General features: G+C 46.4%; 1 protein-coding gene across 1 annotated transcript in view; it reads left to right on the forward strand.

The window, feature by feature from the left end:
* The first annotated feature begins 1,956 nt into the window (after positions 1-1,956).
* P2RX4 (purinergic receptor P2X 4) overlaps positions 1,957-26,843 on the forward strand; it is a 37,194-nt gene continuing 12,307 nt past the window's right edge. Inside the window, exons 1-7 of the mRNA XM_038762578.1 lie at positions 1,957-2,090; positions 9,051-9,198; positions 18,691-18,762; positions 18,876-18,948; positions 20,811-20,907; positions 25,053-25,133; positions 25,246-25,387. Of these exons, the coding sequence (XP_038618506.1) occupies positions 1,957-2,090; positions 9,051-9,198; positions 18,691-18,762; positions 18,876-18,948; positions 20,811-20,907; positions 25,053-25,133; positions 25,246-25,387 (747 nt within the window). The remainder of the gene's footprint in view (positions 2,091-9,050; positions 9,199-18,690; positions 18,763-18,875; positions 18,949-20,810; positions 20,908-25,052; positions 25,134-25,245; positions 25,388-26,843) is intronic.

The raw sequence follows: 26,843 nt of genomic DNA on the forward strand, positions 1-26,843 counted from the left end.
GTGGGGTAGGGACTGTCTCTCTATGTTGCCAACTTGTACTTCCCAAGTGCTTAGTCCAGTGCTCCGCACACAGTAAGCGCTCAATAAATATGATTGATGATGATGATGGTTTTGTTGTCTGTCTCCCCCTTTCAGACTGTGAGCCCACTGTTGGGTAGGGACTGTCTCTATATGTTGCCAACTTGTACTTCCCAAGCGCTTAGTCCAGTGCTCTGCACATAATAAGCGCTCAATAAATACGATTGATGATGATGATGGTTTTGTTGTCTGTCTCCCCCTTTCAGACTGTGAGCCCACTGTTGGGTAGGGACTGTCTCTATATGTTGCCAACTTGTACTTCCCAAGCGCTTAGTCCAGTGCTCTGCACAAGTAAGCGCTCAATAAATACGATTGATGATGATGATGGTTTTGTTGTCTGTCTCCCCCTTTCAGACTGTGAGCCCACTGTGGGGTAGGGACTGTCTCTAGATGTTGCCAACTTGTACTTCCCAAGCGCTTAGTCCAGTGCTCTGCACAAGTAAGCGCTTAATAAATATGATTGATGATGATGATGATGGTTTTGTTGTCTGTCTCCCCCTTTCAGACTGTGAGCCCACTGTGGGGTAGGGACTGTCTCTCTATGTTGCCAACTTGTACTTCCCAAGCGCTTAGTCCAGTGCTCCGCACACAGTAAGTGCTCAATAAATACAATTGATGATGATGATGGTTTTGTTGTCTGTCTCCCCCTTTCAGACTGTGAGCCCACTGTGGGGTAGGGACTGTCTCTATATGTTGCCAATTTGTACTTCCCAAGCGCTTGGTCCAGTGCTCTGCACACAGTAAGCGCTCAATAAATACGATTGATGATGATGATGGTTTTGTTCTCTGTCTCCCCCTTTTAGACTGTGAGCCCACTGTGGGGTAGGGACTGTCTCTATATGTTGCCAATTTGTACTTCCCAAGCGCTTGGTCCAGTGCTCTGCACACAGTAAGCGCTCAATAAATACGATTGATGATGATGATGATGATGGTTTTGTTGTCTGTCTCCCCCTTTCAGACTGTGAGCCCACTGTGGGGTAGGGACTGTCTCTACATGTTGCCAACTTGTACTTCCCAAGCGCTTGGTACAGTGCTCTGCACACAGTAAGTGCTCAATAAATACGATTGATTGATTGATTGATTGATTGAGAAGGAGCAGAAGGGAGGCAGAGGAGGAGGAGAGGGAGGGAAGAGGAGCAGAAGGGAGGCAGAGGAGGAGGAGAGGGAGGGAAGAGGAGCAGAAGGGAGGCAGAGGAGGAGGAGAGGGAGGGAGGAGGAGCAGAAGGGAGGTGGAGACAGAGGAGGAGGAGAGGGAGGGAGGGAGGAGGAGCAGAAGAGGAGCAGAAGGGAGGGGGAGACAGAGGAGGAGGAGAGGGAGACAGAGGAGGAGGAGAGGGAGACAGAGGAGGAGGAGAGGGAGGGAGGACGAGCAGAAGGGAGGAGGAGACAGAGGAGGAGGAGAGGGAAGGAGGAGGAGCAGAAGGGAGGCGGAGACAGAGGAGGAGGAGAGGGAGGGAGGGAGGAGGAGCAGAAGGGAGGAGGAGACAGGGGAGGAGGAGAGGGAGGGAGGAGGTGCAGAAGGGAGGAGGAGACAGGGGAGGAGGAGACAGGGGAGGAGGAGAGGGAGGGAGGAGGAGCAGAAGGGAGGAGGAGACAGGGGAGGAGGAGAGGGAGGGAGGAGGAGCAGAAGGGAGGAGGAGACAGAGGAGGAGGAGAGGGAGGGAGGGAGGAGGAGCAGAAGGGAGGCGGAGGCAGAGGAGGAGGAGGAGAGGGAGGGAGGGAGGAGGAGCAGAAGGGAGGAGGAGACAGAGGAGGAGGAGAGGGAGGCAGAGGCAGTGGGGCGGCCTTTGGGGGTGTGGGGCTGCTCGTCCTCCTCGTGGTCCTCCTCCTCCTCCTCCTCCCAGCGCCCGGAGGGAGCGGGTCGGGCGGGCGGGGAGCATGGCGGGCTGCGGGCAGGCCCTGTCCGCCTGCCTCTTCGAGTACGACACCCCCCGCATCGTGCTCATCCGGAGCCGCAAAGTGGGGCTCATGAACCGCGCCGTGCAGCTGCTCATCCTCGCCTATGTCATCGGGTGAGCGGGCCCGGCCCGGCCCGGCCCGGGGCGGGGCGGGACGGGGCGGGACGGGACGGGACGGGACGGGCCCAACCCGGGGCCCGCCCCCCGCACCTGGGGCCTGCGGAAATCATCGTCATTACGGTATTTGCTAAGCGCTCCTTTCGACTGTGAGCCCACTGTTGGGTAGGGACCGTCTCTAGATGTTGCCGACTTGGACTTCCCAAGCGCTTAGTACAGTGCTCCGCACACAGTAAGCGCTCAGTAAATACGATTGATGCTGATGATGTGCCACGCACTGGACTAGGAGAAGCAACAAGAGCCCGGGCTTGGGAGTCAGAGGTCATGGGTTCGAATTCCGCCTACGCCACTTTTTTTAAAAATGGCATTTATTGAGCGCCTACTATGTGCAAAGCACTGTTCTAAGCGCTGGGGAGGTTACAAGGCGATCGGGTTGTCCCACGGGGGGCTCACAGTCTTCATCCCCATTTTACAGATGAGGTCACTGAGGCCCCGAGAAGTGAAGTGACTTGCCCAAAGTCACACAGCTGACAATTGGCAGAGCCGGGATTTGAACCCATGACCTCTGACTCCAAAACCCGTGCTCTTTCCACTGAGCCACAGTGCTTTTCCACTTGTCAGCAGGGTGACGTCGGGCAACTCATTTCATTTCTCTGGGCCTCACTTACCCCATCTGTAAAATGGGGATAAAGACTGTGAGCCCCCCGTGGGACAACCTGATTACCTTGTACCTACCCCAGTGCTTAGAACAGTGCTTGGCACATGGTAAGCGCTTAACAAATGCCATTATTATTCTTCATTCATTCATTCAATCGTATTTACTGAGTGCTTCCTGTGTGCAGAGCACTGTACTAAGCACTTGGGAAGTACAAGTTGGCAACATATAGTGCTTATTTCTAAGCACCGGGGTGAATACAAGCAAATCGGGACCCTGTCCTGCATAGGGCTCACAGTCTTAATCCCCATTTTCCAGATGAGGTAACTGAGGCCCAGAGAAGGGAACTGACTTGCCCTAGGCCACACAGAGGACAAGGGACAGGTCCAGGATTAAAACTCATGACTGTCTGACTCCCAGGACCGTGCTCTGCCTATTAAGCCATGCAGCTGGGAGGCCGAAGGTCCTGGGTTCTAGTTCCACCTCCACCCCTTGTCTTGCTGGGTGACCTGGGGTTCTAATCCCGGCTCTGCCACTTGTCAGCTTTGTGGCTTTGGGCAAGTCACTTCACCTCTCTGGGCCTCAGTTACCTCATCTGGAAAATGAGGATTAAATCTGTCAGCCCCACGCGGGACAAACTGGTTACCTTCTATCTACTCCAGCGTTTAGAACAGTGCTTGGCATATCGTAAGTGCTTAACAAATACCATCATTAATATTATTACATCACTTCTCTGGGCCTCAGCTCCCTCATCAGCTGAATGGGGATTCAGCAGCTGTTCTCCTGTCTACTTAGACTGTGAGCCCCATATGGGACCTGATGATCGTGTATGTGCTTAGTAAAGTACTTTTTTTAAAATGGTATTTAAGTGCTTACTGTGTGCCAAGCAATGTACTAAGCTCTGGGGTAGATAAAAATTAATCAGGTGGGATACAGTCCTTGCCCCACATGGGACTCACAGTCTTAATCCAGTTGGTCTTAACCCCTTAGTAAGTGCTTAACAAATACCACAATTATTGTGATTATTATTGTTTGATGGTGGAGGAGCCAGTGTAGCGACAGCTGTGCTTTCTGTTGAAGGCTGTTATCTCCTTAGCTGAGGGCCACTCCTGTTCCTCTCTCCTTTATCAGCTTGCTTTTTCTGCAAAACTTTCCCAGCCAACTAGATCAACCAATTAGTGATGTCAAGTGCTTATGTTGTGCGGCGCAATGCACTAAGCCCTTGGGTGAGTCCAATAAAGTTGACTTTTTCACCCTTGCACTTTCATTCAGTCATGCAAAGTACTTTACTAAGCATTTGATTTGCACACTTTATTCACCCCATCCTCAGCCCCATGACACTTATGAACATAGCTGTAATTTATTTATATTAACGTCTAGCTCCCCTCCAGATTGCTACTCCTTGTGGACAGGGAGTGTTTCTGCCACCTGTTATATTGTACTCTCCCAAAGGCTTATTACAGTACTCAGCACACAGTAAGTGCTCAATAAGTCAGTTGATTGGTAGACGTGATCCCTACCTTCAAGGAGTTTACCATCTATCTTTTGAGAGTCCGCGTCAAGACAGGTCCAAGGAAGTAGAGTCAACCTTTTGGTCCTTAGAACTTGCAGTCTTGAAATCATCTTCAACTTATCATTACCTTTAAGCTCTCATATTGCCTAGAGATGAATCCTACTGGTTCCTTCTTCACAGTAATATGTGGATCCACTCCTTGCTCTTTATCCTGGCCTTCTGAAATCCCACCTTATCCAGGAAACATTCCTGCTTAAATTTAACCTAATTTTGCCTAGGTTGGTCACCCTTAGCATTCATGTGTATACTGTGATTCACTGCTTATTTACTCTTTCATTTCTCTGGCTACTTCCAGCTGTATCACTGAATCCTCCTTCTGATCTGTTTGTTGGATTGTAAACTCCGTGAGGGTGGGATCTTTTATTGTATACCGCTTAGTGTTAGTAAGTACTCATCACACAGTAGTCATTCAGTAAATGCTAGTGATAGTAGACAGTACATCCTGCCCCAAAGGGTCAGCTCCATAATGATTATGCTCATCGTCTGCCAAATTTACCTAGCATCTGCTGTTCACAGGGTAGTGTACCAGGCTCTTGAACATACCAGCCGAAGTTAAAAATACAGATACAGATGGTCAAAGTAAGCAATTAAGTAGTTCAGTAGATAGACATACCTCTAAGTCCTAAGGAAGCTGATGAAGTGATATGTAATCTCCCAAGTGCTTAGTATAGTGGTCTGCGCATAGTAAGTGCTCAATAAATAAGATTAGAAGGTGAGGCAGGAGGTGTTCAGCAAGAAATGCCTGAACACCATTTTGAAACAGTTTTTACCAAATGACGGATGAAGAGAGTGAGGGGGAGGTGAGCTACTTTGATAGCCTGCCTTTTTGGATTAGTTCTCTAGTCTGTCAACTTGTTTTGGGCAGGGACTGTGTCAACCTCGTTTGTTATATTGTACTCTCCCAAGTGCTTAACATAGTGCTCTGCACACAGTAAGTGCTCAATAAGTATCAGTAAGTATGATTGAATGTAAAGGAGCTGCTGCAGAGAGTAAGTTTCTGGTTTCTTTTGGATGGTGCAGGTGCCAGAGATGCCCCCCCGGGCTCCCCCAAGCCAGCAGCTCAGCTATTCACTCGTTCTAAATGATGAGAGTGTTAAAAATAGACATGATTGTGGTGTGTCCTAATGCACTGGGGCAAGCCCTCCTTAACAATTTCTCCTTTCTTTGGTTTCTTAGCTCATGGTATGGTTTTTTCTACCAGTGCTTGGTTAGTGGGTTTCCTATGGTAAACTCCTAGAGGGTAGAAACCAGTGTTTCACTTGCTTTGTGGAGTAAAAGTCATCACAGGACCACAGCCATGAGTGCTTAATAAATGTTATCTAATAACTATGCTCCTTAGGAGAGCAGTTGTGGGAATTTGAGGGAGGAGGAAAGAAAACTGTAGAAATGGGTTTTTAATATGGGCAACTCTCCCTCTTGCAGTATGCCAGTGGGTGATGCCAGTGGGTGACAGTGCCAATGGGTGACAGCTTTTGGCTGGCTTTGTCAAGATGAAATGCACCCCATCTTGTAATTGGACAAAGTCTCCTGCTGACTTTCTATCTTAGCTCTCATTAAATGAATTAAAAGTATGCCCTTGGTCTATTAAAATGTAAGGCCTGCATTTTCAAAGAACCACACATTAAGGAAAATTTACACTGTTAGTATTCTAGATGTCCGATGCCACGCACAAGCCTTTTCTTCCAACCCTGAAGCACCCTGTATCCAAATTGGCTCATGTGGTCAGGTGAACGAACGTTCCCTAATTCCCTAGCAATTTTGGAGGAAAACACGTGTTCTGGCAGAAATTAGTGTATTTATTCAGCATCCACTGAGTACGGTCTTGAGTGCTTTAATGTATTAAAGAGATGAGACTGATCTGCCTTCAAGGAATTCATAATAATGAATTAACCCACATATAGATATATGTAAATAAAGAAGTGGCAGAGCCACTTCAGATAAAGAAGTACAAAGAACAGAAACATATACTTGTAGAGAGGTAAAGAAGTGCTGGATTAATGAGGTCAGATGATTGTTTAGAAGCAGTGTGGCTTAGTGGAGAGAGCCCGGGCTTAGGAGTCAGAGGTTATGGGTTCTAATCCCGGCTCTGCCATTTACCGGCTGTGTGACTTTGGGCAAGTCACTTCACTTCTCGGTGCCTCAGTTACCTCATCTGTAAAATGGGGATGAAGACTGTGAGCCCCACGTGGGACAACCTGAGTACCTCATATCTCCCCCAGCGCTTAAAACAGTGCTTGGCACATAGTAAGCACTTAACAAATACCATAGCTATTATTAGTATTATCTTTAACAGAGTCAGAAGAAGAGGGACAAGATGATGTAAGAGGAAGTCGCAAAGGATTTGAGCAATGTCCTAGGGAAGGGAAGATTCATATGTCTGAGTGATGATAGGTCAATCAGTTATTCATATTTGTTAAACACTTTTTGTGTGCAGAGCACTGTGCTAAGCACTTGGGAGAGTAAAGTATAACAAAGTTGGTAGACTTTGTTCCCTACGCACAAGGAAGCAGTGTGACCTAGTGGATAGAGCACAGGCTTGGGAGCCAGAAGAATCTGGGTTCTAACCCTGGCTCCACTTGTCTGCTTTGGGACCTTGAGCGGGTGACTTAATTTCTCCTGCCTCAGTTACCTCATCTGTAAAATAGGGATTGAGATACTGAACCTTACATGGGACATGGACTGTGTCTATTTTGATTAGCTTGTATTAACCCCAGTGCTTAATACAGTGCCTGGGACATACCATTAGAAAAAAAAGGAACTAACCGTCTGGAGGGGAAGACAGACATTAAAATGAATTGTGGATGTATACTCTTGGGTACTCTGTGGCTGAGGACTGACACCCTTTATTCACCACTCCCTCAACCCCATAGCACTTGTGTACTCATCTGTTATTTATATTAACGTCTGTCTTCCCCTATAGGCTGTAAGCTCATTGTGGGCAGGGAACATGTCTACCAACTCTGTTATGTTGTACTCTCCCAAGTGCTTAGTTCAGTGTCCTGCACACAGTAAATACTCAATAAATATGATTGATTGAATAAAGTGTACAGTCCAAGTGCAAGGATGACACAGAAGGGAGTGGGAAAAGAGGAAATGGGAGCTTAATCGGGGAAGGCCTCTTGAGGAGTTGTGAAGACTTTGAAATTGGGGAAAGTGATGTCCTGTTGAATATAAAGGGGGAGGGAGGTCCAGGCCAGAGGCAGGATGTGGGTGAGGGGTTATCTTTGATAAGGACCCTAAACCGACTTGCCAAAGAACAGCCAAGTTCCTAGTCGAGCAGCTGCTTGGTTCTTACAAACCACAGTGCCTCATGATGAATCCATGCTATGACTAATCAAAGGGGGTTTCAATCCTCGCAGGATATTATTTCAAAATTTGGACCATGTGCCTCTGATTTGGAGAATGTCATGTTATAACAATGATGGAGATCTGCCTGACTTTCCCTGCCCTCAGTTTCAGTTTCTGGATCAATCCAGAACTCAGATGTTCCTCTTTATTAAATTACTTAAGACTTCTAAATCAGGGCACAACAGGGGAAAGTTGAGGAATTAGTATTTGCAGTGGGACTGCCAGGAAGCCTTATTAATGAAAATGATTATTATCGTTACTGTGTTACGCACTTACCAGATGCTAAGTGCTGGGGTAGATATGAGGATGATCAGTTCCAGTCTCTGTTTCACATGAAGTTGACAGACTATAAGAGGGAGATCAGGTATTTAATCCCCATTTTATAGATGAAGAAACTGAGGCACAGATGTAAAGTGACTTGCCCAAGAAGCACACAACAGACACGTGGCAGAGCAGAGATTAGAACCAAGGTCTCCTGATGGCCAGTCCCATGATCTTCCCATTAGACCATGTTACTCTTAAGTATTGATTAACAAGTAGACAACTTGTTAAGAGTTGTGGAGAAACACAATATTTTTATGTTCTCTTGTTCTGGGCTTGTGAGATCACTAAAACTCATCTTTCCTGGAGACTTCTCAACTCACATTTTGGCTGATGGTTTTCTCCTTTTTTTTTCCCCGCCCCAGAAGGAAAAGAAATGCATCCTCTAAACTGTAAGCTCATGGGCAGGGAACCTGTCTACCAAATCTCTTGTACTGTCCCAAGCACTTTATTCAGTCTCTGCTCACAGTAAGTGATCAATAAATACCATTGATTGATGTAAAGACAATGACCTGGAAAGCCCTTTACCTGCTGCCTTCCTTAACTACCTGTGCTCTGCTGCCGTAAATAATACCACTGCTTGACTGTTACATCCTACCTGGGATTGTTTCTGCTTTTCCCATGCTAACCTTCTAAACTCTACCTCGTTTCCATTTTCAGGTTTGCGCTTTGCCTTTTACCCCTGCAGAGAACTCTTTTCTCCCTCAAAGCTCCCTACCCCCTCCATGTGTTATTCCCTGATTAATCACCTTCTCCTGGTCATTTCAATCCATCGTCCACTTCAACACCAGTCTGTATTTTTTTGTTTGTTTAATTGCTTCTGTTTGATTCCCTTGTTTCTATTGTCTGTACACAATTTGTGACTGCCTGTCTCCCTTGTTAGACTGTAATATCCTAAAGGGTGGGAGCATGCCTTTTTCCCCGTGTGTGTTCACAAATGCCAAGTACCATGCACTGTCCCCGGGTGTTCAATAAATTCTGGAGACAATGATCTCTCAAGTGTGCCCTCTCCCACAAATTCTGATGAAAACTGAAGTGTAACAGAGCTCTTGTTCTGCAGATGGGTGTTCCTGTGGGAAAAAGGCTACCAGGAAACCGATTCAGTGGTCAGTTCTGTAACTACGAAGGTGAAAGGTGTAACCAAGACGAACACTTCCAATTTGGGGGTCAGGATTTGGGATGTGGCAGACTACGTGGTGCCAGCTCAGGTAAGTTTCCCGAGTTGTCCGCTTTCATTGTTTTTTGTTTAGCACCTACTGTGTACAGAGCACTGTGCTAAGTGCTTGGGAGATTCCAACAGAAGAACTAGACTTGAAACCTGCCCTTAAAGAGCTTAGACCAAGGGGATAAACATTTAAATCTGTCCTTTCCTCTCCATCCAAACTGCTATCGCGTTATTCCAAGCCCTTATCCTATACCACCTTAATTACTGTATCAGTCTCCTTGCTGTCCTCCCTGCCTTCTGCCTCTTCACACTCCAATCCATACTACATCATCATCATCAATCATATTTATTGAGCGCTTACTATGTGCAGAGCACTGTACTAAGCGCTTGGGAAGTACAAATTGGCAACATATAGAGACAGTCCCTACCCAACAGTGGGCTCACAGTCTAACAGTAGCAGTCTACTACACTGCTGCCTGGATCATTTTTTCTACAAAAACATTCAGTCTGTGTTTCCCTACTCCTCAAGGACCTCCAGTGGTTGCCTATCCACCTCCACATCCAACAGAAACTCCTTACAATTGGATTTAAAGTACTCAGTCACCTTGCCCCCTCCTACCTCACCTCAGTATTCTCCTAAATACAACCCAGCCTGCACGATTTGCTCCTCTAATGTCAGCCTACTCACTGTACTTCATTCTCATCTGTCTTTCTGATGATTTCTCTCCCAGGTCCTGCCTCTGGCCTGGAAAGCCCTCCCTCTTCATCATCATCATCATCAATCGTATTTATTGAGCGCTTACTATGTGCAGAGCACTGTACTAAGCGCTTGGGAAGTACAAATTGGCAACATATAGAGACAGTCCCTACCCAACAGTGGGCTCACAGTCTAAAAGGGGATATCCATCACCCCCTCAAAGCCTTATTGAAGGCACGTTTCCTCTAAGAGGCCTTCCCTGACTAAGCCCTCCTTTCCCATTCCCTTCTTTGTTGCCCTGACTTGCTCCTTTAATTCACCACCACATCTCCCAGCCCCAGAGCACTTATGTACATATCTATAATTTATTTATATTAATATCTGCTTCCCTCTGTGGACTGTAAGCTCATACGCAGGAATGTCATATTTTTATTTGTACCCTCCCAAGCCCTTAGTGCTGTGCCTTTCACACAGTAAGCATTCAGTAAATATGATTAATTGATTGATTAAAGAAAATGACAAATAGGGGACTCAGAGTATAAGGATATGCACCTCAGTGCTGTGGGAGTGGGGCGAGTACCTACGTGCTTAGTGAATGTTGACTCGATGGCAAAGATGATTCAGTAGGGAGGAAAAACAGAATAGGGAGGTAAGAAATTAGGGAAACCTTCCTGGAGGAGATGTAATTCTTAGGAAGGTTTTGAAGACAGGGAGAGGGAGTTCCAGGTAGGAGGGAGAGAATAAGCAAAGGGTTGATGGTGAGAGAGTGGTGAGTGAGGCACAGAGAGTATAATTCTATTTATTTATATTGATGCCTGTTTACTTGTTTTGATATCTGCCTCCCCGCTTCTAGACTGTAAGCCAGGTGTGGACAGGGATTGTCTATTGCTGAATTGTACTTTTCCAAGTGCTTAGTACAGTGCTCTGCACACAGTAAGCGCTCAATAAATGTGATTGAATGAGTGAATGAAAGAATGAATGAATTGTGTGGGTTGGGTTATAGTGGGGGAGAAGAAAGGATAGGTAAGGAGGAGAGAACTGACTTGGTGAGGAGTTTCTGCTTTATGCCAAGATGGATGGGCAACCATTGGAGGTTTTTGAGGAGAAGGGAGATGTGTGCAGAATGTGTTTGGGTTTTTTTTTTTTTCTTCCCAGAAAAATCCGGGCAGCAGAGTGAAGTATGGACTGGAGCAGTGGGTGGATGGCGGATAGAAGGAGATCCAGAATTGATCCTTGAAGGATCCTTAAAGTTAGGTGATGGGAGGCAGAGGAGGAGCCAGTGACATAATTATATTTAAGCACTTAGTATGTACCAGGCACTGTTCTAAGCACTGGAAGAAACCAAGAAGGAGGGACCAGAGAGATCGGAGGAGTGCCAGGAGAAGACAGTGTCACAGAAACCAAGATTAGATATTGTTTGCAGAGAAGGAGGTGGTTCCTCATTTCAAAGGCTGCTGAGCGGTTGAGGAGCCTTCTGGTTTTGTTTCCTATTTATTGCCAATTCTTGCTGGCTCTGAAGCTAGGTTCTCAAATCTGCTTTGTAAAAAGGATTGGCAGGAAAGCCACTAGAGCTGTTAATGGGGTGAGATCAATCAGTCGGTGGTATTTACTGAGAGCTTACTCTGTGCAGATTACTGTGAGGTGAAATGTGTTCAATTATGGTCAACACTCAGCAGCAAACACATATCTGGGCTAGATGGGGACAAAGAGAGAGGTGACGGCATCTTTAAAAAGCTGCCTGACCCACACTATGAAAATCCTCTCTGTTTACCCCACCTCACACTGCACTCAATCCCTGCTACCTTTTCCTCTTTTCGCACTCAGCCTGTCAGACTTTGGCCCCGAAGGCCACATTTCCAGACCCTTTAAGACTCTGGTCCATAAGGGATAATGGGATTAAGAAACTGCTTCATTTTCTTCCGTTCTAAATATTCACTGTCTCTTTTTTCCTTCCCCCACCCCCACATCCGCATTTCTTAAAGCGTGATGGAAGTCAAGCTGTCAATTTGGTGGGTTTTACTAACGATCCAGATGTCCTCAAGTCCTGGAAAAATTCCAGTGGATAAAACCTGCCGGCAATCAAAGCCAACTGCCTATTCTTGGGCATTAGCTTCAGTTAGGTGACACTTGTGTTTGTGGGCCAAGGGAGAGCTTGGAGAGCCATTAGAGATTATGACAAAAGAGGCAAGGGGGAGGTGTGTTTTAATGAACACTCTAAGTGAGGAGAAAAACAGATATAACCTGCCTTAGACTGTGGATTGGGTTTCTCCGACCCTTTCCTTTTCTTTGCAAGCCAAGCAGAATAAAGTTAAACATTGACTCGATTCAGCTTGGTAAGAACCATTTTTCCTTAATGCAGTGTCAACAGGAACTAAGCCGGATCTGTAACCACAAGATTTCAGTGCATATTCGTGAGGCTAGGCTGTTGGACACGTGGCTCAGGACTTTAATAGGAGAACTAGAATATTCCAGGACTTGCAGTTCGCAGACTTATTTCATCTTAACCTCCGATGCTTTTCTGCCTTTTCTTCGGGAGCGTTAAGTAGACTGTGGGAAGCAGTGTAGCCCGCCTGAAATCAGGAGGCAGCAGCTCTGTGCATTGAATTGGAACTGGATTTCTTAGCTAGTTGGCTGGAGCATTAACTAAAATGTCCTTCTTGGCACCCACAGCAGAGATACTGCAGTTTGCTTCAAGATTGTGAACCCCTTATAGACAGAAACCATGTTTAATTCCCACCTGTATATTTTCTCCTAGACCTTAGTGCCAAGCTTTGCACAGAGTAAGTGCTTAATAAATACCATTATTTCTACTAGTCAGTTATAATTATGGCATTTAAGACTCACTATGTAATAGTAACGGTGATATTTATTAAGCATGTATTAGGTGCCAAGCACTGCATTAAGTGCTGGGGTAGCTACAAGATGAAATTGGGCCCCTTCCCTGTCCCACACAGGGTTCAGGGAGTGGGAAGAGGATTTTTTTTATCCCTATTTTACAGGTGAGGAAACTGAGGTGCAGAGAAGTTAGGTGACTTGTCCAAGGTCACTGAGCAGTCAAGTGGCAGAGCTACTAGGTTGCCTGATTCCCAAGCTCATGCTCTTTAAGCGCTCAGGTAGATTGATTGACTCATTCATTCATTCAGTCGTATTTATTGAGCGCTTACTGTGTGCAGGGCACTGTACTAAGCACTTGAAAAGTACAATTCGGCAACATATAGAGACAGTCCCTACCCAAAAACAGGCTCACAATCAATCAATCAATCAATCGTATTTATTGAGCGCTTACTATGTGCAGAGCACTGTACTAAGCGCTTGGGAAGTACAAATTGGCATCACATAGAGACAGTCCCTACCCAACAGTGGGCTCACAGTCTAAAAGGGGGCGATACAAGGTCGAGATTGGACACATGGGGTTCGCAACCTATTTTATCCCCATTTTTCAGATGAAGAAACCAAGCCCCAGAGAAGTTAAGTGTTCTACCCAAGGTCACACAGCAGATGAGTGGTAGAGTTGGGATTTGAAAGCGGTTCTCCTAAATCCCAGGCCTGTGCGTCCTACGTCAGTTTGTACTGCTTCCCAGACTCATCTGTCCTGTTTGAGGGGTGGGAGTTGGGGTAGATAATATACCTGGTCAAGAAGGGGAGGTGCCTCAGGATAATGTGTAGGAAGTTGGAGTGACCATACTGGATTTGCTTCAGACCCTCTCCAGAGGGTGAGGGGTTGGGCCAGGACAGTTCCTGATCTCGGGGGAGCTCAAGGAGCCCCACACCACTATGGGACTTTGAGATTCAATCAATCAATCATATTTATTGAGCACTTACTATGTGCAGAGCACTGTACTAAGCGCTTGAAGTACAACTAAGCACTTGGGAAGTACAAGATTCTTCACGCTCTATCTGTACTAGGCCTGTGCGGAGTTACTAATGATAATTTTTTATTATATTTGGTGAGGGCTTTCTATGTACAGATTTATTACTCTATTTATTTTACTTGTACATATTTACTGTTCTATTTATTTTGTCAGTGATGTGCATCTAGCTTTACTTCTATTTATTCTGAAGACTTGACACCTGTCCACATGTTTTGTTTTGTTGTCTGTCTCCCTCTTCTAGACTGTGAGCCCGTTTTACTTCTATTTATTCTGATGACTTGACACCTGTCCACATGTTTTGTTTTGTTGTCTGTCTCCCTCTTCTAGACTGTGAGCCCGTTTTACTTCTATTTATTCTGATGACTTGACACCTGTCCACATGTTTTGTTTTGTTGTCTGTCTCCCTCTTCTAGACTGTGAGCCCGTTTTACTTCTATTTATTCTGATGACTTGACACCTGTCCACATGTTTTGTTTTGTTGTCTGTCTCCCTCTTCTAGACTGTGAGCCCGTTGTTGGGTAGGGACCGTCTCTATATGTTGCCAACTTGTACTTCCCAAGCGCTTAGTACAGTGCTCTGCACACCGTAAGCACTCAGTAAATGTGATTGAATAAATGAATGAATGTGCCAGGCATTGTGCTGAGCACTGGGGTAGATACAAGCTAATCACTTTTAGACACAGTCCATGTCCCACATGGAGCTTACAGTCTTAATTCCCATTTTATGGATGAGGAAACTAAGGCACAGAGAAGTTAAGTGACTTACCTAAGGTCACATAGCAGACAAGTGGCCGATCCAGGATTAGAACTCAGGTTCCTTGCCCATGCTGTTTCCACTAGGCCACACTGCTTCCCAATTGTGGTAGTGAAGTGCTTACTCTGTGGCAAGTGCTGGGAAGATACAAAATAATCAGGTGAGACAATTCCTGTCCCACATGGGGCTCCCAGTCTAGTCGGGAGGAAGAACAGGTGAGAAAACGGAGACCCAGAGAAATGAAGTGACTTGCCCAAGGTCACCCAGCAGACAAGAGGTAGAGCTGGGATTAAACCCCGATCCTCCGATTTCTGGGCCTGTGCTCTTTTTGCCAGGCCATTATGCTTGGCTGCTATGCTGACAAGTTTCTCCTGATGCTGCTGCTGCTGGCTGTCCTTCCTTATTCATTCATTCATTCAGTCGTATTTATTGAGCGCTTACTATGTGCAGAGCACTGTACTAAGCATGTGGGAAGTACAAGTTGGCAACATATAGAGACGGTCCCTACCCAATAGCGGGCTCACAGTCTAGAAGAGGGAGACGGACAACGAAACAAAACATATTAACAAAATAAAATAAATAGAATAAATATGTACAAGTAAAATAAATAGAGTAATAAATATGTACAAACATATATACATATATACAGGCTTACATCATCATCATCATCATCAATCGTATTTATTGAGCGCTTACTGTGTGCAGAGTACTGTACTAAGCGCTTGGGAAGTACAAATTGGCAACATATAGAGACAGTCCCTACCCAACAGTGGGCTCACAGTCTAAAAGGGGGAGACAAAACCAAACATACTAACAAAATAAAATAAATAGAATAGATATGTACAAGTAAAATAAATAGAGTAATAAATATGTACAAATATATACAGGTGCTGTGGGGAAGGGAAGGAGGTAAAATGGGGGGATGGAGAGGGGGACGAGGGGGGAGAGGAAGGAAGGGGCTCAGTCTGGGAAGGCCTCCTGGAGGAGGTGAGCTCTCAGTAGGGCCTTGAAGGGAGGAAGAGAGCTAGCTTGGCGGATGGGCAGAGGGAGGGCATTCCAGGCCCGGGGGAGGACGTGGGCCGGGGGTCGATGGCGGGACAGGCGAGAACGAGGTACGGTGAGGAGATTAGCGGTGGAGGAGCGGAGGGTGCCGGCTGGGCTGGAGAAGGAGAGAAGGGAGGTGAGGTAGGAGGGGGTGAGGGGATGGACAGCCTTGAAGCCCAGGGTGAAGAGTTTCTACCTGATGCGCAGATTGATTGGTAGCTACTGGAGATTTTTGAGGAGGGGAGTAATATGCCCAGAGCGTTTCTGGACAAAGATAATCCGGGCAGCAGCATGAAGGACATATATACAGGTATACATATATACAGGGAATACATATATTCCCTCCCATCCCCATCACTAAAACAACACTGCCTTGTGCTGTGGGAGGTGGGAGGGTGTGCTGAAATGGGCCGTATGCACAGATGCTGAGAAATACTTCTAAACCAGATACAGATGGAGCCTGAGGTGAATTTGTCACTGTTCCACCTGTCTGCACTAAGCTTAGGTGAGTTTAAGAGGATTCTCTTTTGCACGTGACCCCCTAGGCTGTAAACTCTTTGTGGCAGGGAACAGGTCTACCAACTCTACTGTGTTGTTCTTTCCCAAGCATTTTGTACGGTGCTCTGCGTACTCTCCCAGGCGGCAGACTTCCCCTAGGCCTGATTGTAATAATAATAATAATGATGATATTGTTAAGTGTTTACTATGTGCCAAGCCCTGTTCTAAGCACTGGGATAGATACAAGCTAATCAGGTTGTCCCTTGTGGGGCTCACAGTCCTAATCCCCATTTTACAGATGAGGTAACTGAGGCACAGAGAAGTGACTTGCCCAAGGTCACACAGCAGATAGGTGGTGGAGGCGGGATTAGAACTCACATCCTCTGACTACCAAGTCCGTGCTCTTGCCACTAGGTCACGATTCTGTGCAGGGAATCCTGCATAAATCCTTGCATAAATCCTGTATATATGTATATACGTTTTTACATCTTTATTACTCTATTTATTTTACTTGTACATATCTATTCTATTTATTTTCTTTTGTTAGTATGTTTGGTTTTGTTCTCTGTCTCCCCCTTTTAGACTGTGAGCCCACTGTTGGGTAGGGACTGTCTCTATATGTTGCCAACTTGTACTTCCCAAGCGCTTAGTACAGTGCTCTGCACACAGTAAGCGCTCAATAAATACGATTGATTGTTGCTTTACAACCTACACGTTGCCATTGTTGCAAAGTGCTCTAGTAGTTGGTAGGCCCAAACTACAGTGGGAAAAATTCACAAATATTCTTATTAATGAGTTTAAGTTTATTTTTTCCTGAAAATGTACCTGCCTCTGTCCTCCAAATCTGTCACTAAGGCCCGCTGGGAAATCTTTCTTGCCTCACCTAAACCCGTAGAGCTTTCCTCAGAGTAGTCGTCCTTTGGCTCAGAGATAAGGCCCTGTCCATTAATGTCTTTGAGTGAGAATGATGGTCTCCATCAACCTCAGCCACATCCAGGGTGAATGTCCCCATCAGTAGCCCCCTGAATACTGTGGCCATAATAGGCAGCAAGATATCCCTAATGGCCAGGAGCCAGAAAAAGAAAACTGATTATCCCAGAATGACTGGACTCAGAGGAAGGTTTCATTAGTGAATCTGTGGTGTCTGATCCTGTTACTAATGATTACATTAAAGTTGATGGAGGTTGGCCAGGTCAAAGGAAAAAATTTTGGTGTAAGGACTGTTTGCTGTAATGGTATTCGTTCCAAAGGGACCTTGCCATTCCATGATTCTGTCACAGTTAGGATTCTCATCATTTTCCAGCAAGAAACTTTGTCTTCAGTTCCTGTCCTTGTTGCTTGGTACTCCAGAAACCTTAAGTCAGTTATTTTAGGTGATGATAGTGTGGAGTAGAGAAGAGGGGAATCGAGGACATTCTTCTTTCTAAAAAATAAATTTTCTAGGTGACATCTTGCCAACACATTACCATATTTACTTGCGTAATTTTTGCAACCCCCAAACAGGGGAGAGCCTATTATATGGGGAATTAAGTTTGGCAACAAGGGGAGCGGGCAAGAGAGGAGGAAAGGAGGAAGAGAAAGGTAAGGAGGCATTTGCGATTGTATCGCTTACTTCTTTTGGGCTCTCCCAAATGTTCCACCCAGTAAATGAACTCCCCCACCCCTGCTATGCAGTCTGAGCTCTCACTTTCTGCTCCTCTTCTTCTCCCTAAAATTGTCTAGCACAATTACTTGGTACTATACAGAACCAGCATGGACTAGTAGAACAGCGTGGCTCAGTGGAAAGAGCACGGGCTTTGGAGTCAGAGGTCATGGGTTCGAATCCCGCTCCACCACATGTCTGCTGTGTGACCTTGGGCAAGTCACTTAACTTCTCTGAGCCTCAGTTGCCTCATCTGTAAAATGGGGATTAAGACTGTGAACCCCACGTTGGACAACTTGATCACCTTATATTCCCCCACCCCGTGCTTAGAACAGCGCTTTGCACGTAGTAAACACTTAAAAAATGCTATCATCAGTGCTTAGAACAGTGCTTTGCACATAGTAAGCGTTTAAAAAATGCCATCACTAGTAGAAAGAGTCCGAGGTCCTAATCCTGGCTCTGCCACATGTCTGCTGCGTGACCTTTGGACAGTCATTTAACTTCCCAGTGCCTCAGCTACCTCATCTGAAAAATGGAGATTAAGACCGTGAACCCCTTGTGGGACTTGTAACCCCCTTCTAGACTGTGAGCCCGTTGTTGGGTAGGGACCGTCTCTAATATGTTGCCAACTTGGACTTCCCAAGCGCTTAGTACAGTGCTTTGCACACAGTAAGCGCTCAATAAATACGATTGATTGATTGATTGACAGGGACTGTATCCAACCTGATTATCTTGTATCTACCCCAGCGCTTAGAACAGTGCTTGGTACATAGTAAGTATTTAACAAGTACCATCATCATCATCATTATTATTATGAAAAAAATCTAATTTCCTCCTCAAAAGTAAAAGGTGGAGCAGTTATGCATGAAGACGGTTTATGCAAGTAAATATGGTACTCAGTGGAATGGGAGCATTTGATTTCCCTGACTTTCCCCATTCCACATGAGAACGGTTTGGAGTGATTGGTGTTGACCCTTTTAGGATTATTAACCTGGCAAACGCTTTGCTTTCTCTCTCCCACCTCTGCAGCAAGACAATGCACCGTTCATCATGACCAACATGATCATTACCTTGAATCAAAAGCAGGGAAACTGTCCTGAGGTGGGTAGCTTGTCTAAGAGGCCCTTGATCCGCAGGGTCCGGGAAGAAAATTCCGGCTGCATCTTCTAGAATGCATGACAGGGAGCTTGTTTGTCTTGTTTTCCCTCCTCCAGCTTCCGGATACGAACACTGTGTGTGAGTCCTCTGCAGACTGTGTTGCTGACTCTGTGAGCACTCACAGCAATGGTATGAACTTGCCCCTCTGGACCTGAAATCAATCAATCAATCAATCAGTCGTATTTATTGAGCGCTTACTATGTGCAGAGCACTGTACTAAGCGCTTGGGAAGTACAAGTTGGCAACATATAGAGACAGTCCCTACCCAACAGTGGGCTCACAGTCTAAAAGGGGGAGACAGAGAACAAAACCAAACATACTAACTAAAGAAAATAAATAGAATAGATATGTACAAGTAAAATAAATAAATAGAGTAATAAATATGTACAAACATATATACAGGTGCTGTGGGGAAGGGAAGGAGGTAAGATGGGGGGATGGAGAGGGGGACGAGGGGGAGAGGAAGGAAGGGGCTCAGTCCAACCCACTTAGCTTGTATCTGAAAGAAAATTAACTGCTGTTGCAGGGTGGGTGGAAGTCTACACTTGAAAGCAGAGTGGTCTAGTGGATAGATCGTGGGGCCAGGAATCAGAGGACCTGGGTTCCAGTCTCGGCTGTGCCACTTGTATGCTTTGTGACCTAGGGCATGTCACGTGGCTCAGTGGAAAAGAGCCCGGGCTTTAGAGTCAGAGGTCAATCAATCAATCGTATTTATTGAGCACTTACTGTGTGCAGAGCACTGTACGCTTGGGAAGTACAAGTTGGCAACATATAGAGACAGTCCCTACCCAACAGTGGGCTCACAGTCGAGAAGGGGGAGACAGAGAACAAAACCAAACATATTAACAAAATAAAATAAAAAGGTCATGGGTTCAAATGCCGACTCCGCCAATTGCCAGCTGTGTGACTTTGGGCAAGTCACTTAACTTCTCTGTGCCTCAGTTCCCTCATCTGTAAAATGGGGGTTAAGACTGTGAGCCCCCCGTGGGACAACCTGATCACCTTGTACCTCCCCAGCGCTTAGAACAGTGCTTGGCACATACTAAGCACTTAATAAATGCCATTATATTATATATTATTCTCTGTGCCTCAGTGATCTCATCTGTAAAATGGGGATTAAAACTGCGAGCCCTACTTGGAACAGACTGTGCTCATCCTTGTTATCTGGTATCTATCCCAGCATTTAGTACAGTGCCCGACACGTAGTAAGCGCTTAACAAGTGCCATTTAAAAAACAAAAAAACTGCCAATCCTCTTAGCGTAGAAACATCTCAAATGGGTCTCCGTTCTAGTTTCTCATTTAGCAAAAGGGAGGGAAAACGTATCAAAAAGATGTGGAATCTTCCCAACTCCTCAGTCCCTGGATCCAGGAGCACATTCTTGCCACCAGAGAAGCAGGGTGGCTCAGTGGAAAGACTTGGGAGTCAGAAGGTTTTGGGTTCTAATCCTGGCTCCACTACTTGTCAGCTGTGTGGCTTTGGGCAAGTCACTTAACTTCTCTGGGCCTGTTACCTCATCTGTAAAATGGGGATTAAGACTGTGAGCCCCACGTGAGACAACCTGATCACCTTGTATCCCCCCCCAGCACTTAGAACAGTGCTTCGCACATAGTAAGCGCTTAACAAATGCCATCATTATTATTTGTTATTACTAGAGTTCTGTCTCTCTTCAGTTTCCCAGCCCCAAAGATGGTTCTGCCCGACTGACTCTAAGAAGCGACTCCTTTCCCATTTAACCCCGGGGGAGCTTGGGCTTTGGATGTGTGCCTGGCGCAGAATAAAAACCCGACTGTCTGGGGTTGTTTGCTTAAGGCAGAGCTTCTGAAAGTTGGCCCGGCCACAGGTGGCTCAGGTAGTAAACTGACCTGTGGAAGTCTTGCCTGATCATTTCTGCCCAGAGGATGGTGGGGAGGTGGTGGTGGTCATGGGTGAGGGGGTCTGCTCCCCATTTGCTTTCACACTGAGTCACTCTGTGCTTTCACGATCCTGCAGGAATCGCAACTGGGAACTGTGTCCCATACAATGATACTGTGAAAACCTGTGAAGTAACTGCTTGGTGTCCAGTGGAGAATGATACTCATGCACCCTCGTGAGTCCTGACGGGAGGAGACGGGCGTTGGCTGCTGCACCTGGCTCTGTGGTGGCGGGGTTGTGTGGAAGCTACTGGGCCCAACTGTGGTGGGAAGGGCCAGTAAAGGACCCGGCCTACATGGCTTCTGGCTCACACTGGCCCTTGGCTCTGGGCTTGAAAGAGCCCGTTGGGATTAGCTCCGTCCTTGTATTAGCACCTCCCCTGGGGGAGCATGAAGCCCTCAGGAATTTCCTAGAGACTGGGTTGATGTGGCCCTGTGCTCACAATGTGTTCAGCTGTGTTTTTGATGTGTTCAGCAATGCCGGAGGGGGCTCTTCTTTAACTTGTGAATCCAGATCTACTGAGCACTGGCTGATTCAGTGGCAAATGACAGCGTCCTACCTCATCTCGCTACTCTGCTTCTACAACCCAGCCTGCACACTTTGCTCCTTTATTGCTAATCTTCTCACTGGGCCTCGGTCTTGCCTGCCTCACTGCTGACCCTGGCCCACGTCCTGCCTCTGCCTCAGAATGCCATCCCCCTTCAAATCTGACTACATGGCTTCTGGCTCATACTGGCCCTTGGCTCTGGGCTTGAAAGAGCCCGTTGGGATTAGCTCCGTCCTTGTATTAGCACCTCCCCTGGGGGAGCATGAAGCCCTCAGGAATTTCCTAGAGACTGGGTTGATGTGGCCCTGTGCTCACAATGTGTTCAGCTGTGTTTTTGATGTGTTCAGCAATGCCAGAGGAGGCTCTTCTTTAACTTGTAAATCCAGATCTACCGAGCACTGGCTGATTCAGTGGCAAATGACAGCGTCCTACCTCATCTCGCTACTCTGCTTCTACAACCCAGCCTGCACACTTTGCTCCTTTATTGCTAACCTTCTCACTGGGCCTCGGTCTTGCCTGCCTCACTGCTGACCCCGGCCCACGTCCTGCCTCTGCCTCGGAATGCCATCCCCCTTCAAATCTGACTACATGGCTTCTGGCTCACACTGGCCCTTGGCTCTGGGCTTGAAAGAGCCCGTTGGGATTAGCTCCGTCCTTGTATTAGCACCTCCCCTGGGGGAGCATGAAGCCCTCAGGAATTTCCTAGAGACTGGGTTGATGTGGCCCTTTGCTCAAAATGTGTTCAGCTGTGTTTTTGATGTGTTCAGCAATGTCGGAGGGGGCTCTTCTTTAACTTGTAAATCCAGATCTACCGAGCACTGGCTGATTCAGTGGCAAATGACAGCGTCCTACCTCATCTCGCTACTCTGCTTCTACAACCCAGCCTGCACACTTTGCTTCTTTATTGCTAACCTTCTCACTGGGCCTCGGTCTTGCCTGCCTCACTGGTGACCCCGGCCCACATCCTGCCTCTGCCTCGGAACGCCATCCCCCTTCAAATCTGACTACGTGGCTTCTGGCTCATACTGGCCCTTGGCTCTGGGCTTGAAAGAGCCCCTTGGGATTAGCTCCGTCCTTGTATTAGCACCTCCCCTGGGGGAGCATGCAGCCCTCAGGAATTTCCTAGAGACTGGGTTGATGTGGCCCTGTGCGCACAATGTGTTCAGCAGTGTTTTTGATGTGTTCAGCAATGCCGGAGGGGGCTCTTCTTTAACTTGTAAATTCAGATCTACCGAGCACTGGCTGATTCAGTGGCAAATGACAGCGTCCTACCTCATCTCGCTACTCTGCTTCTACAACCCAGCCTGCACACTTTGTTCCTTTATTGCTAACCTTCTCACTGGGCCTCGGTCTTGCCTGCCTCACTGCTGACCCCAGCCCACGTCCTGCCTCTGCCTCGGAACGCCGTCCCCCTTCAAATCTGACAGATAATTATTCTCCCTGCTTCAAAGCCTTATTGAAGGCACATCTTCTCCAAGAGGTCTTCCCAGACTAGACACCCCCTTTCCTCTTCTCCCACTTCCTTCTGTGTTATCCTGACTTGCTCCCTGTGTTCTTCTCCCCTCCCAGCCCCACAGCATGTATGTATATAGCTGAAATTTATTTATTTGTATTCATGTCTGTCCCTCCTCTATGGACTGTAAGCTTGTTATGGGCAGGGAATGTGTCTGCTTATTATACTTTTCCAAGCACTTAGTACATGGTTCTGCATGCAGTAGGTGCTCAGTAAATACAACTGAACAAATAAGTTAATGAATGAAAGGCCCCACTGAGGTCTTTTCCTCTGCCTTAAGTGATGTTCTCAGGCTCCAGCTCCTTGGTCACCCTTTATTCTCTGGAAGAAGCTATTTTAGGAGTTGCACATGAGCTTCTATCAGTGACTCAACATTCCACCTGAAAATGATTGAGAGCTCCCTATGGCCCTGTTTTGAGTCCACGTTGAAAGGGTCCCATCTGATCCTTTCCTCATGTTGTAGGTTAATAACAATAGCACTAGTAATAATAATAATGTTAACAATAGTTAAACACTTAAATACCACAATAACATGCCAAATACTGTACTAAGCCCTGGGGTTGAGTCAGTCAAATCAGGTCAGACACAGTCCTTGCAAGGGACTCACAGTCTAGTGGGGGAGAGAGAACAGCTATTCAGTCCCCATTTTACGGATGAGGCAACTGAGTCGCAGAGAAGTTTGGGGACGGCAGGCAAGTGGCGGAACCTGGATTAGAACCTAGGTTCCTTCTTGTCCAACCCAGTCCCTGCTTGCAGGACTGAGAATGGGACAAGGGTCCTGGAGGCTGAAAACCGTTCCACTTCAACAGGTTCTGAGCATCTGAAAATGTCCATCAGGGGCCATTTTATGCTGTTGACTGTATGCCGGGCGGGCGTGTGCACTCATACACGTGCACACACATGAAGATTTTCAGGTGATTCTGGACCTCTTCTGGACCTCCATATGCTGTCAAGAAGTCTGAAGACCATCCAGGCCATACAAAGTAACCCTACACAAAACCAGAGATGTAATGGCCAAACAGAGCTGAGTGCCGCCACCCACATCTTCCTATCAGGCAGGACTGACAAAGATTTACAGACAAAGAACTGGAAGACTGACTTAAGAAAGCCAGCGTGGTGTTTTGGGAGAAGATTGACACAGGAGCCTGTTCTCACTACACTGTCGACCAAAAGGTCTAAAATGTTGGCAGGATTCAACCTTTTTTTAGGGCTTCTCTCAGTTTTAGCAGCATCACCCGAGAGCCGTGCTTAACCTGAAACAGCAGGGTGACCAACAAGGGCCTTGGAAGGAAATCAGCCCACGGGCACCAAAGCCACCACTCCCATCATAAGGCATTCATGAATCCCGGACATCCAAGCGGCAGCTGTGGCAAAATGAACCAAGATGTGTCCCCAGTAAGGGCAAGAACAAACATTTTCAAGGCTCAGTGAGGCACAGTCTTCAACCATGTGATAGAGTAGTGGACTGTGAGCCCCCTGGACTTATTTTATAAGGTATTTGTTAAACGCTTGCCAGGTCTCAAGCTCCGTTCAAAGTGCTGAGTTGATTACAAGGTAATCAGGTCAGACACTGCCCCTGTCCCATATGGGACTCACATTCTCAGTATTGACTCTCCATTTTAGATTTGAGGTAACTGAGGCACAGAGAAGTAGCGATTTGCCCGAGGTCAAATGGCAGATCCAGGAAAGTGATTGCTCTCCTCAAGGAAAGGGTTCAGTTAGATGTGACTGCCAAGAGGTGGATTTAAAAACCATGACGGTCTGAGAAGGGCCCCTGCATCATCTCTCTCTGTAATGTGGAATGGACCGTTGTTAGCATATTGATCTTCAGTCACACCCACATGGAGGATAGGCTCTAATACAAAAACCTGTATAAGCCTGTGTAGTATTAATCTAAACTCACCAAGGACTGAAAAATCACCATATTGCCTGCATTAAAACCTTCTCTTTATCCCGTTTTAGTGTTGTTACTGCTAAACCAGGTGCCAAGGCTCTAAATAATCCAAAAAGCCAATAAAGGACACTTCATTTAGGGCCTGTCTCCAGGCACCAAAATGCCTTGGCCAAAATTCTGCCCTTTGTTGCCCTGGCCTTCAGGTGCCTAGAATCATAAATGATTCCCTTATAGAAAAGAGGCATTTGCCCAAAGTTGCAGACCCTGACAGTTTTTCTAATCTTTCTTTTGGTTTTGGGGAGAGGAGAATCATTGGAACATCGGGGTGGAGTTCAGATTTATATTTTTACTACTTTTCTTTTTCAGACCTGCCTTTCTAAAGGCCTCTGAGAACTTCACCCTTTTGGTAAAGAACAACATCTGGTATCCCAAATTTAACTTCACCAGGTGAGTTTGGGGGAGAGTGGGTGGCCCTACCCTCATCCCTTGGAGGAATTGTACATGGTGGCTGTTTTCTCTTTACCTAGTCCTCCCTTTCTTTTTTTAATCCTGTCTGCAGGAGGAATATCCTTCCCATTGTCAACAGCAGCTACCTCAAGTCATGCATCTATAACAGTGAAACTGATCCCTTCTGCCCCATTTTCCGCCTTGGCTCAATAGTTAAAAGTGCAGGACATAGTTTCCAGGAGATGGCGGTGGAAGTGAGTGATGACATCTCCTGCTTTTCATTCATTCATTCAGTTGTATTTATTAATATTAATAATAATAGTAATAATGTTGGTATTTGCTAAGCACTTACTATGTGCCATCTATCTATCTATCTATCTATGGGGATAGATACAAGGTCATCAGGTTGTCCCATGTGGGGCTCACAGTCTTCATCCCCATCTTACCTCCTTCCCTTCTCCACAGCACCTGTATATATGTATATATGTTTGTACATATTTATTACTCTATTTATTTTACTTGTACATATCTATTCTATTTATTTTATTTTGTTAGTATGTTTGGTTTTGTTCTCTGTCTCCCCCTTTTAGACTGTGAGCCCACTATTGGGTAGGGACTGTCTCTATATGTTGCCAACTTGTACTTTCCAAGCACTTAGTACAGTGCTCTCCACACAGTAAGTGCTCAATAAATACGATTGATGAGGTAACTGAGGCACAGAGAAGTGAAGTGACTTGCCCAAGGTCACATCGCTCACAAGTGGCAGAACTGGGATTAGAACCCACGACTTCTGGCTCCCAAGCCCGTGCTCTTTCCACTAAGCCACACTGTGTGTAGAGCACTGTACTAAGCACTTGGGAAAGTATAATACAACAAACAGTAACATTCCCTGCCCACAGTGAGCTCATAGTCTAGAATGGGGAAGACAGACATCAATACAAATAAATAAAATTACAGATATGTACGCGAGTGCTTTGGGGCTGTGAAGGGGGAAGAGCAAAGAGAGCACGTCTGGGCGATGCAGAAAGCAGTGGGAGATGAGGAAAAGTGAGGCTCAGTTTGGGAAAGGCCTCTTGGAGGAGATGTGCCTTCAATAAGCCTTTGAAGTGGGGGAGAGTGGTGTACGTATCTATTCTATTTATTTTATTTTGTTAGTATGTTTGGTTTTGTTCTCTGTCTCCCCCTTTTAGACTGTGAGCCCACTGTTGGGTAGGGACTGTCTCTATATGTTGCCAATTTGTACTTCCCAAGTGCTTAGTACAGTGCTCTGCACATAGTAAGCGCTCAATAAATACGATTGTTGATGATGATGATGATGATGAGAGGAGGGAGGGCGTCCCAGGCCAGAAGTGGGACGTGGGCTAGGGGTTGGCGAAGAGACAGGTGAGATCAAGGCACAGTGAGAAGGTTAGCATTAGAGGAGGGAAGTGTGCGGGCTGGGCTGTAGAAGGAGAGAAGCGATGTGAGGTAGGAAAGGGCAAGGTGCTTTAAAGCCAATGGAGAGGAATTTTTTTTTGACATGGAGGTAGGTGTATGGGCAACCACTGGAGTCTTTTGAGGAGCGGGGTGACATGTCCAGAACAATTTTATAGAAAAATGATCCAGACAGGAGAGTGAAGTATGCACTGGAGTGAGGAGAGACAGGAGGGTGGGAGGTCAGCAAGAAGGCTGACGCAATAATCCAGGCGGGAAAGGATGAGTGACTTTATA

The sequence above is a fragment of the Tachyglossus aculeatus genome, chromosome 21 (assembly GCF_015852505.1).
Source record: "Tachyglossus aculeatus isolate mTacAcu1 chromosome 21, mTacAcu1.pri, whole genome shotgun sequence".
NCBI classification, from domain to species: Eukaryota; Metazoa; Chordata; class Mammalia; order Monotremata; family Tachyglossidae; genus Tachyglossus; species Tachyglossus aculeatus.